Here is a 13,043-nt window from a genome sequence, read left to right as displayed (position 1 = left end):
GGTCTTTTTTTAAATTAAACTCAATTCCAAGTGTTTATTGTCATATGCACAGTAAAGTTGTGAGCGAAAATAGAAACTAAGGAATGGTTGGCATTTCTTGAATCCCAAGACTTTAACCTTCCGAATGATGGAACGATGCATTTGAGTGACATCGTACGGACACCGCATCCGCACGTGTTCTCGACACGTATTTGCGTCTTTGCAAGCTTTGGGAATGTTAAGGGGGTAATAAGTTTGACTGAACTATCAGACTGTTTTGTCGATGTTCCCATTGTAGCGCCTTATAATCCGGTGCGTCTTATGTATGTCAAATATAGGACCAAAAAAGATTTTTTCGGGGTGCGCCCTACAACCCGGTGCGCCTTATAGTGCGGAAAATACGGTACTAGAAAAACTTTGTTTTACTCAACTATGGGAATGATCAATTAAGACAAACCTCAAACTCAATTTCTCCAAACTTCTTAATTCGAGTGTCAACATTTTTGCTGTAATTGGGGGTTATGCTCAGTAACATTTAGAGATAGTTTCATGTTTTGCTTAATGGTAATAAATTAACAAAACCTCATTGACGGTCAGCATCAATACTCAAGAGTTTAGACATACCTGTTTGAACACAAAAAGTATACATAAAGAAAATCTCATACACAATCCATCATATTCATGCATTTTATCTAGATGTCTTAACCTATTCTGGGGCTGCTATGAATAAGACTAAAATAAAATATTTTGACGTGTAAATATTTTAACCTGTTTAATTTTGCCTTTTAGAAAAAGTCAGCAAAGCCAATAACCACAAGGATAACAACATGATAGGAGTTCACAGGTGAGTCAATGAAAACAAAGACTATGTAACTGAAATATTTTCTTGTTGTAAAAGTGGCTTTGTGCTACCCCTGCGTCTTTTGCAGTCCATTCTTGGACGATTGCTTTCGACAATCACCCTTCAACTCGCGCTCCAAAAGCTCTTCCCCCGCGGAAGCCAGCTCCTCCACCCGGGCGCCTTTTCAGGGTAACACACACACACACACACACAGGAAAAGACAAAAGCATTTCCGCCCACGTCTCAATTTACTACATAGTGTAAACGTAGAGCTCCCTGCTTAGATCTCAAACGAGCCTTTGAGCTCAGTGGTCCGCTTGCCTGGGGCGCCCCCTCATTCTCCTTTCCTGAGGCAGCCGGCAGTCAAGAGGTTAATTAGCCAGTGCCAGCTTTACCTGTCCCTCTGCCAGTTAATGGAAATCTGATTGGCTTCTGGGTGTCAAAGAGTGGCCTGAAAGTTAATTCAACACCTCCCACTGCACGTACACACACATAAAGGCATTTGCACGTTTTTCCCTTGTGCGTTTGAACCTCTGCTTCTCCCTTTAACTCCACCACACTTTTAAGTCGTTATCTGCTTTAGATGTGAACAAATCTTAAACCGCCCGCCCTCGTTCCGCTTGTACTGACTCGTACATTTAGATGTTTTTTTTTTAAATTATTATTATTGTTGTTAGTGGTGCATTGTATCTTTGCTATCAACCAGAAGTTGACTGTGTAAAAAATGTACAGTTAATCATTTTAAGAGCGCACACACACTAGGTTCATCATACCGTGTCGAAGGACCCTTGCTGATAAAGTCCAGATTTTATTGGTAGTTTGAGCACCATTGATCCGAGCCTTAGCGCAGCATAGACCCGCAGTTGGGAATGTTCGGTATAATTGGGCCCAAGTACAGTATGATTGCCTGCACATGCACAGCCGAGGGAGTAGTCAAAGCACAAAACGTAACCATGACGTCACGTACGTATGTACATGCGATGTATACTGCGTGCAACCAGGATTGAAAAAAGGCAGTTTTATTGAGTTTGTTCTGAATTGTGCTACCTAGCCAACAAAACAACCATACACATTTAATTATGTTTTATTTTTCTTGTGTAAATAATTGTAATGACGTGTATTCTGGAGGAAACTGGACTCTGGCACTTTTTTGTAGAGTGAGGAGAGAGCTGGGAGTCAGTTTTGAGCAAGGAAGAAATGGACCTAGTGTGAGTTTACCCTTACATTTTGAAAACAGAAATACACAAATATAAACAGAACCCTCAATAAAGTAAAATGTAAAAATAAACATTAAAACAATAAAAATTGCTACAATAAAATTGAACAATAAAAATAATCGATGAAACTTTTATTTGATTTAACTTGTTCAAATGATGTAAATGAAAAATCTAAAAAAAGACAAAAAACAAAACCATAAAGTTATCCAAAGAATTAAGAATATACACTACCATTCAAAAGTTAGGGATTGCTTAGAAGTTGCGGATTGCTTAGAAGTTGCTTAGAAGGATTCAAAAAACAAAACAAAAAAAACTAAAAATGACAATTTCTAACCTTCTCAATGTCTTGACTGTTTATTTTGTTTTTTGTTTTTTGCAACTCACTTGATTAATAAAAAGTTTTCATGGAAAACAGTTGTTTTGTTGACCCCAAACTTTTGATCGGTAGTGTACTTCTATTAATATTGGACATGTATAAATATGGAAATACTTAAAATTAGACCTCAAAAAGCATTATATGCAGAAATGAATATAATTTTAATTGAAATAAATCATGAAAAAAGAAAATCAAAAAAAACGAACTATTAAAACATTATGCAGAATAAATGCTAAAATGTTACTTGGAAAAGAAAATATTAAAAAATTGGAAAATAAACCATCAGATAAATGTCTTTTGCAAAACCACATTTTTTTTAATTGCAAATGTAAAATATTAACAATATAAACAATATATATCGGGGAAAAATGTGAATTCAAAAATATAACACTACAAAACAAAAACAATTAGAAAATACGTCTATCCATCCATTTTCTACATCGCTCATCCTGGTTAGGGTCGTGGTGGGTGCTGCAGCCCATCCCAGCTATCTTAGGGCAGTGGGTAGTGGCTAGGGGGCACCCTGAACTGGTTGATTTAAAAAAAAAATACAAATATTCAAAACTACGTGAAATCGTTTGTATAGATAAGGATTAGAATACCAAACCCAAATGTTATTAAGTAATGCCTATATTGAGAAAGTTAATGATTTTATTAGGAAAAGTACAGAGGAATATTTACCAAAATAAAGTCGTTATGTTTATTTGTATAGGCGCTACTTAAATTACATATTATTGTTAATCGTTTTTCTGTAGATTTATTGTTGTCTCGTTAGCAACAATCCTGGATCGCTTGCCTGTGGCCATCCTACTTAAATGGTACCAATTAGAAAATCACCTTCTTGAAGTCCTGTAGAATCAACCAATTCATTTAATCAGCTTTCTGTTTGTAAGCTGGCCAGCCTCCCAAGTTTGGCTGGCTTGTCATAGCCCTGATGTGACCGGACTTTGTCTCTTTTCTCACCTGTGAGGTCTTAATGGGCTTAGACCCTTAAGAAGGTCTTGCAAAAGTACCAGTCCGCGATTAACCTTGCAATTGTCCATGTCCTGACTAGAAGACTCGACCAAAAATGTTGATTGGTCAATGTGGCTCAACGTTTCGTGTATGTTTTGTAGACTCTGAAAAGGAAGACGGCGAGCCGGGCAACGGTATCGCCCGGTGGCGGCTCAATGAGCAGCTCTTTCCCTGTCCTGTCTGTGGTAAAGTGTTCGGGAGGCAACAAACCCTATCGCGACACCTGGCCTTACACACAGGTATGGGGTCCATACCAGATTAATGAAATTCATTCACCTTTCTGGTATTTTGAGGAATAGACCAGCTGTGTCAAACATTTGGGCCGTGGGACAAATACGGCACGTCATAAATTTCTGTGTATGTCAAAGAAAAGTGATTCGCCGGGTCATTTCTATCAAAAGTTATGTTTTTTCAAATACTGTAAATGCAAACCAAATGCTCTCTGGCTGCTAAAGGACAGTAAATGATATAATTTCAACTATAGTAGGTCCAGCCTAGTAGTTTGAGCTGATGTAGTCTGATCTTGTTGCTCATACACTGCTAAACCCTTTATTTTGCATTTCTTTATTTATTTTAAACCAGTTCAACAATTGAGGCAAAAATTGTTTTTCATAGCTCCCGCCTATAGCCTGCATTCACTCAACTGTTAAAATAAACCAGCTCACGCATTCAGAGAGAAACTTGAAAATCATTTTTTGCCCATTATTTGTGAATAAATGTATTATGCTCAGAAAAGATCCCTTGTCATCCATGGTTAAAATATGTAGGACAGGCTACCAAAGTAGTCTGAATTATTACGCATAATACCAAACAACAAAGCAAACAATTCGGAGTTGAAATTATTTTACTGATCTGGCCTGCTTGGGAACAGTCTGACTCTGGCCCTCCCCGGTATAGACAATATGTTTCAGAAATATGAGTGTTTACTAAATTTTAAAAAGCTGGTTCTATCATTAACTGAACTTCTTATTATTAATATTATTATTATTTTTTTTTTACATATGAAGCACAAGGATCAAAATTTAAAACTCACCACCCCGCCTTTTAGCTGCCTCAGTTTGCTCCAGAAAGGTTTTTTGGGTGGTTCAATTGTTTTTTCATAAAGTAACATGTTTATAATGAATTTCAAGGTTCTGCGCACAATGAGGATATTAGTGGAAATGTTAAGCTCTTATCATAACAATTGCGCACAAAATGAAAAAAAGCATAAAACCTTCAGGGTTTGTTCTTGAAGGCATAAGCTTTAATTTGAAATGTGGAGCCATTCTCAGATTGGCCTCTGGGGTCAGATGGAGGTCATGACCTCCATCATGACATTTCTATGCAATAAATTAGAAATATCTATATATTAAGGCCTAAATGTGACAAAAATGTAAATTAAATTTGTTTTCCATATACCTGGGCATGACAAATCATATTTAATATGAATATGTCTTTTAGAGGCATCTCCAGGGGTCGGCTAGAGGTCATTGACCTGAAATTTAAACTTTCTATGCATGAAATTAGAAACGTTTACATCTGAGGATCTAAGCGTGATAGCAATGTGTGATTTATGTGTATATTCATGTTTCTGACCAGGAGAAACTCATTTTTAATATTTATATTACTCTTACGGTTCATCTCTGGGGTCAGCTAGGGGTCACTGACCTCCAGCCTAATGCATTTTTATGCTTAAAATCAGATGCTTGTATATCTAGGGATATATATGTGATATAATTGTAAATAAAATTGAAAGTCTATGTTTCTGTGGATGAGAAACCCATTTTTAGTATTTATATCACTCTGAAAGGACATGTTTATTGAAGCTGGGAGGTCAGGGTTTGGAAATCATCCCACATTTTGATATTTTTTTTACAAAACTCTTGGATTTTAAGAAACAATATTGTATGAATATGAACATGAATGAACTATTTAAAAACGTAAACAACGATCATAAAGTGTAAACAGTTGAACAGGTTACATAAAGTACAGACGTTGCCCTACTTATTACAAACGAGATTGATTGTAAGTTGAATTTGTTCTTAAGTTGCTTCAGTGCTATATTTTGTATGTTTAAGGTTTATATAAGTAACTTGCATTGTTTTGTACTAAAAAATAAACATTTCATGAAATAATATGCGATACAAAGATAAAGTTGAGTTTAACTTACTTTTAGAAGATGCGCTTCAAAAGGTCCCCCTCCGTGGTAAAAAGTGGCCAAAATAAAGCATTCCAACCATTTTCTTAAAAGCATCAATTTTTCTTATTCCACTTTCATTTCAAAAGAAGCGGGTCACCTCTTCTTTACACTTTAAACCAACCATATTGAATGGATGCAGGAGATACAGTACACGTAGTATGTTTACACACGAAATAGGAAGTAGAAGCAGGGTTCTTCTTTGGATTGGATGCTGGGGGACCTCTCACAGTGCCACCACACGCCGTTAGCGGCGGAAAGGAGCAAGACAGTACCTGGTCCTGTACTCTGAAAAAGGTGCACAAAATCTAACTTACAGCAATGTCCGGATAGTTTTTGACATCCTGAAAAAAATGTTCGTATCTACCGTTTTACGTAAGTCAAATGGTTGTAAGTAGGGGAGCGTCTGTATTTACATTTATTCCAAGGACAATGACCATTGGAGATTACGATGTTGGCCTGCAACTTCAGAACACTCCTTGCAAATACAGAACACGGATTTAATCTCTGTAGTCACCGGAGTTTATGCACAGTGCTGTGCATTTTAAGGCTATCTTTTTACATTTACAGTTCCCAGTAAAACCCTTTTGCAACCACAATGCACAAGTTCATAGCAAGCCTGTGAAGCTTCAGGGAGTGTTGTCCAAAGTGGCTGCCATTTTTATGTGTTGCCTTAAAGCATCCTGTGTAGGTGGAATCTCTTCCAGTAATGTTGATCTCTGGGTGAAAAGATGTTTCCTTGCCTCATTCACATGTAGACATGCACCTGTTCTGTCATAGAAGATGATTTATGTGAGTGACATCTAGTTAACTCAAACAGCATTTTCCATTGTGTATCAAGGAGTTGGCACACTGCTAGTGTGCCACAAGACTGTTAATCTCTTTGCAAAAGTAAACTGGAGTGTGACAAAATGGTAAATTTCTAAACAATTTAAAATAAAACGTACCATCTAGTTATTCAATAGAAAGGAGATAAAACACAAGTGTGCACTTGTACTACTGAATCCACAGTTTAATTTTTCATGTAGCTGGACAGTATGAGAGCGAGAAGAAGAGGACAGAACAGAGGTTTTGAAGGTCTCAAGCATGGGAAAACCCACACCACCTGGCCCACTTTACTTTGAGAAATAATGTGCTAAACACAGGAAAATTCAAATTCCGCAGAATCTGTACCACTTTATTACTATCATATAGTCATTAAATATGACTTCAGTCATGCCCAGGTATGTGAAAAACAACATGTAATTTACATTTCTACCAAATTTTAGTGTTACTATACAGACATTTTTAATTTAACGCATAGGAATGTCATGTTATGGAGGTTGGGACCTCGATCTGAACCCAGAGGTCAAACTGAGAATGGCTCCACATCTCAAATTAAAGCTTATCCCTTCAAGAATAAACCCTAAAATTTTCATTATTTTTTATGCTTATCAGTCCCACTATATCTATTAAGAATGCAACAAACAATTATTCAATCAGTCAATCAGTTTGCTGATTACTTTTATCAATTCCTTGTTTTCTTAAAATTTTCTGATCAAATCAGTTGTTAGCCGTCTAAACTTGGCAGAGGACACCCTGAACTGGTTACTAGCCAGTTGCAGGGCACACAGACACAGACAATTTACTCGTTTATTCACATGGGGGAACAATTTGGACTTGCTAATCAGCATGGAAAAACACGCAGGCACAGGGGGAGAACATGCTGTGTATGGGAGACTGGTAGCTGGAATTTAACCCTGGACCTCCGCACAGTCGTGCCACAGACACTATATAGTACCTTCAAAACATTACCTCTTAAAGACACCCCAAAATTGTAAATAATTTGTAAAATTAAAATCCATCTAATGTGTGGTATTACAAATATTATACTTTGAAAAATATGAAATTGATGAAACAGTGACTAATACAGTCCAGACATACTCAAAATGTTTCGTTTGAATGCTAACCAAATTATATCATGACAGACAATAACATTCGACACATAAAATGTTGAGAAGCTAACTCTGATTTTGGACTACTTGTAATTTGAAAAGTAATAAAAATGATTCAATAATATTCGTTGATTGATTAGTTGCGGCACCGCTCATCTCCACACACAGTAGTGTGAACATAGATGAGCTTGACTCTACTAGATTACCCTTCATTTTAAAGGGATTACAACCATGATTAGACACACTGGGTAAAATGCCCCATGTCTTTTCCCCCTTTACAATATCTCCAGCACACGTAACTTGTCAATTGCCTCCGTTGTTGCTTCTTCCTGTGTGAGGGTGAATGAACGTGTGCTGCGAGAGAAGATCGGCACGAGCAATGAGTCTAGGTGCAGGCGTAGCGACGTGCTACTAATCAAAGAGCGCACAAATTGAGACCCGTGTAGAAAATGCCCCTCGACACAATTGGGCATGCTTGCTCACGCACACACCATCTGAGCCTGTTGGCTGCGAACAGCTTGGCCACACCACAGAGAGCAGAAGCTGGGGCATATGTCACCATGGTGGTCTTTTTGGTCTCCCTGGCGACATAAAGGTTGCCTGGCTTAAGAGCTTCATGTCTTTTGGGCAAATGAAGCGTGTGTAGGTCTCAACAAGGCAATGATGTTCTGTAATGTTTTTTACTTTTTTTAATTAAAACATTTAAGAAAACACATGCGTATGAGCATTTATCGAAACAGTCAAACTGACTGAATGTTAGTGAGCGTAGGTAACTGGAAAGCAATCAGATGCAAACTGGCGGTTGTGTAAGACTCATGTGTGTTTATGTTTGCATTTGGTTTTTTTTTCTGGCAGAGGAGAGGAATTATAAGTGTCACTTATGCCCCTATGCCGCCAAGTGCCGGGCAAACCTCAATCAACACCTGACCATCCACTCCGTAAAGCTGGTCAGCACAGATGCTGAACAGATCATCAGCGCCGTCACCGCTACTGCTGACGGCACGGAACGCAAAAATTGGGCCTATTACTACAGGTAAAGGTTAACATCGACTGTATGTCTGATGACAAATAGTGACTGAAAATGTACACAGTACAACTCATGGTTACATTTTCTGATTTTTAAGAACCACTTGGCAAGTTAAAATAAATTTGTCTTGGTTGTTCTAGTCCTTTCACCACTCAAAATCATTATGCACGCATTCACCAAAAACAACGACTTTAGACTAAAAGTCAAAATGGCATTTCAATACCTAGACTACACACATTTTTGCCGCTCAAATGTTGGTTCAATTGAAGTGTTTCCAATTTTTATTATTTGCATATAAAAAATTATTTTTCGAGAAAGGAGTTGGGGAAAAATATTTCAGAAAATAGTGAGTTATAAACATCAAGAATTATGAAATTAACTGCCAATGTATTCGGTAATTAAATAATTGCTATGCTATGACTTCGAATATATAATTAAAACAAAATGCATATAATTAATTAAAAAAATAGAGGAATTATTCAATCTAATCTGTCTTAAACTACTTTATAAATCCCAACCTGTTTGTTAAAACGGCTGAACCAATTGTCAGGGAAATTTTACACAGTTGTACTTTAGGCCTCTGCAAGTCTCTTTAGCTCGGTTTTGCGTCAATGCACCACTACTAAATACCCCCCAAAAAATCACGTGCAAATGAATGAATGTAAACATTATTTAGAACATTAAAATAAAAACAGGACAAAAACAATGAGTCAACAACAAAATAATGTTCGAAAAGGGGTAGTCAGGAGCAGACGCTTATTTTCCCTAACCCTTTATCTTCCCTATTTAATACATTTTACAAATCCTCTTCTCCTCTTGTGTCTAATACAACAAAATCTCATGGATATACTTATTGCATGGATCAGATATCAATAATTATAATAATTACAATAATCACATATTTTATACACTAATCTTCGTAATACCCATCCCTCAACGTCATAATGCGCCTAGTTACCAAATGTCACTGCAGCACCAATGATAACAAAAATAAAAATAAACGTAATATTTATAATAATGGCTCTATTGCGCTCACTGGAACTAACAATCTAGCCCAAGTAGAATGTTCGGCAACAACTATATATTGTAATAATATTTTTCCCTCTGGTGCACTTTTTTAATTATACTGGCACAAAATAATTTTCCCCTTAATTAATATAATCAATCTCAATCAATACCTGTTATTTTATCCAACTCTGCTGAATTTAACAAAAAATTTAAGTCACGCATCACTGTACAGTAAATGTTATACGTGGAGTAATAATCATTTATTTCTGCGCTGCTTATCCTCACTAGGGTCGCGCATCTTTGGGCAGTGGGAAGGAGACACCCCTTAACTGTTTGCCAGCCAGTTGCAGGTCCAACAGGGACAGACAACTCACTCGCTTATTCACGTCTAGAGACAATTTGGACCGGCTGATTACCCTCACATGCATGTTTTTGGAATGTGGGAGGAAACTGGAGAGCCCGGAGGAAACACACGCAGGCACGGGGAGAACATGCAAACTTAACACAGGGAGGCTGCGGGAGCTGGAAGTGAACCCTAAACCTCTGGACAGTGGGGCTGCGCACTAACCACCCAGAGTAACAATCAATCATGCAATAAATGCAGGTTCAACAAAAACTAAATTATTAAGTAAATCAAAGTTAGTCAATTTCAATTGTTATTTTTAAATGTCTTAATATTTTTAAATGAATACCAGCACATTAATAAGACTAATAAGTGTGTTTTCAAACATTTTTTTAAAGAAGTTTTAGTTCTGCTGGCAGTCAACCTTTGGATTTGTCAGTGAAATAACATTACAAAGATCATTCCTTTTGTCATAGCTTTAAGCTGGTTAATCATATCCTCAATTTGTCAGTACTTAGATCGTTTTATCTGCTCGCACCAGGTTTGCTCGGTAGTCTGTTGCCAAGAAAGACAGGCTTCATTGACTCAGTTTCTCGAGTGAAACGACTTGTTTTGGATGGCTCTAATGAATCATTGGATTCATCGCCATCAATGCTCTCAAAGGAAGCCAAGCTGTACCACTTAGCAAATGCGTGTTGGCGTGGCTTGACATGTCGCGTCTCCCTCTTTTGCAGCTGCCACGTTTGCGGCTTCCAGACGGAGCTAAACGCCCAGTTCGTGGGCCACATGTCGCTCCATGTGGACAAGGAGCAATGGATGTTCTCGCTGTGCTGCAACGTCTGTGACTTTGTGTGCATGGAAGAGGGCGACATGAAGAGTCACATTAGCAGCGGCCACGCAGGTAACCACCTATTTCGTAAGCTAGGGGGGTTAAAGCAACCGTTTGAGGAAACTGTATCCAAAATGTTGTACCTTTCTCTCTTTTTATTGAGGTTACGTTACAACAAAGTAAAATCACACATTGTTGATTAAAAAAAATTAGGCTGAAGCAGTCGAGGCAAACTTGCTTTATTTATACACTGTCATTGTTGACTCGGGTAATCAACACAGTATAACAGTGGCTTTGTTTGAAAGAACAAAATTGTGTTTTATCAAATCAAAGCTATCCATTGGGGAAAATGTTTTCTTCTTCATGAAATAACATAGTTGTTGCTTTAGTAAAAACTTTGTTTTTAACTTGCTACACCAGATTAAGTTGGATTCAATTGTCTTTGTTTTCATTAATAACTAAGCAGAAAACTGTTTGCAATAAGCTTAGACATGGCACTCCAGGATAAACATGCAATAAAGACTTGAAAGAGAAAAATATGATTAACAAATGTCAGTTTAAATAGTCAAGATGTATTTACAAGGTAGTGCTTGGAGACTGACCTGAGTTGTAATAGTGCATTGTGACAATAGTAAAATAAAAAGTAGCAATAACATAATTTCACCAATTAAGTCTCAAAATAAAAACAAAAATCAGTTTTGAGCCCTTGTTTAGGGTGATGATGGACCTGGGGATTAGTTAGTTAATTAGTTAGTTAGTTTATTGAACCAATAATCTTCACATAAAAATCATCGGAAATTGTCTCGTTGTCTCGGCTCAGTGAGAATTTTAAAATTTAACAACATTCCGAATATAAAACAAAAAACAGAAATTACAATTTACAATTATTAAAAATTTGGACAGCACTCGGGTAAAAACTGTAAACCTTTTAGTACCCTTGAATGACTTCAAGCGTCTACCGCTCCGTAACAGATGAAAAAGATCATTACCAGGATGACTCTCATCCTTAAGAATATTTGAGGTACGTTTCAAAACTATCATTATATATATGTAGATTCCAGGGATGGCAGACCGGTGCCCACAACATTTTCGCTGTGCGGATTACAGAATTGAACTTCGACAGATCTTTCTTCGTGATTCGACCAAACCAAACAATAATAGAATTTGCTAAAACACTTTCAATAATCGCACGATAAAAATTGACTAGGTCTTCCTGATGAACATCGTAGGAGTTCAACTTCCTTAGGAAGAAAGTTCTTTGGCGTGCCTTCTTTAGAATTTTCTCCGATTAAACTGTCTGAGCCTGTTAGTCATTGTTTTAAGGGACCTGGAGTGCTTACCAGAGAGGAACAGGTTAAAGAAGTGGTGGCTGGGGTGAGAAGAGTCCTTTATAATGTTAATGGCTCTGCTGCATTATCACAAGCCGGCAATGTCCTCCAGACTGGGTAGAGAGCAGCCAATAATATTCTGGGCTGCGTTGATTATTCTGTTTGGTTTCTCTGTTAGCTGATGTGGTCCCCGCATACCACACTCTGAAAAAAGGGTTTTAAATCAGAGTAACTTGTTACTGAGCAAAATAACAGGGAAAGCTGTTTTACTGTGACCAAACTTTTTTTTTTGTTTTGCAATGTGTTTTCTAAAATTCAGGTCATATATAACCATTTTTCAAACAGTATGCTAAAAGTCAGTTTGTTAAATTAAAACAAATCTACTTTGATTTCTTAATTAAAACAAAGTTTTATTAGATTTGATCTAGTAAAAGTCTGAACACACTTTTAACAAAGTAAACATGGATCATCACTTTGTACGAACGTAATTGGTTTCTTATATCAGTTTTCTGTGAGAAGTTATCGCTTTAACTTACAGTTAAAGTAATAAAGCTGCTTAAACTCAGTTGTTCATATAGTATTAAGTATGATTGAAGATGGCATTTTATTTTATTATTAAGTGTCTTGAGAGGCCACGTTGGGGTTCGTTTGTCTCCGAAGACTACAAGGCGCACCTGATGCAACAAATCAATGACTGTGGCTTTTTTGTGTGGCTGAAAATATGATACGTATGACCTGCCAAAATTTTGAATTACATTATATTTTGAAGACAGTTTGTTTTCTCTTAGACCAAGTTTATTAAAATATGAATGTAAAGAATCCCGCGAGTATTAAAGCCTGACCCAGCCGAGCCCAAAATAAACCCAATATTTCATATTTTATTTGTGAGAAGGAGAGGAAATTTATCACAAATTAAAGCCTGTCTTTTGTGACTAAGATAAAAAAGAAAAAGTCTGGATAAACATTTACAT

General features: G+C 37.0%; 1 protein-coding gene across 2 annotated transcripts in view; it reads left to right on the top strand.

Annotated features, from left to right (window-relative positions):
* znf827 (zinc finger protein 827) overlaps nucleotides 1–13,043 on the top strand; it is a 103,808-nt gene that overhangs the window by 74,354 nt on the left and 16,411 nt on the right. For both annotated transcript variants that reach the window (XM_088342013.1, XM_088342014.1), the window contains exons 7-11: nucleotides 769–823; nucleotides 909–1,009; nucleotides 3,529–3,666; nucleotides 8,393–8,570; nucleotides 10,650–10,816. In XM_088342013.1, the coding sequence (XP_088198139.1) occupies nucleotides 769–823; nucleotides 909–1,009; nucleotides 3,529–3,666; nucleotides 8,393–8,570; nucleotides 10,650–10,816 (639 nt within the window). The remainder of the gene's footprint in view (nucleotides 1–768; nucleotides 824–908; nucleotides 1,010–3,528; nucleotides 3,667–8,392; nucleotides 8,571–10,649; nucleotides 10,817–13,043) is intronic.

The sequence above is a fragment of the Urocampus carinirostris genome, chromosome 8 (assembly GCF_059441175.1).
Source record: "Urocampus carinirostris isolate Australia breed hairy pipefish chromosome 8, RoL_Ucar_1.0, whole genome shotgun sequence".
NCBI lineage: Eukaryota > Metazoa > Chordata > Actinopteri > Syngnathiformes > Syngnathidae > Urocampus > Urocampus carinirostris.
The sequence above is the reverse complement of the archived record's forward strand: the minus strand, read 5'-3'. Positions and strand labels throughout refer to the sequence as shown.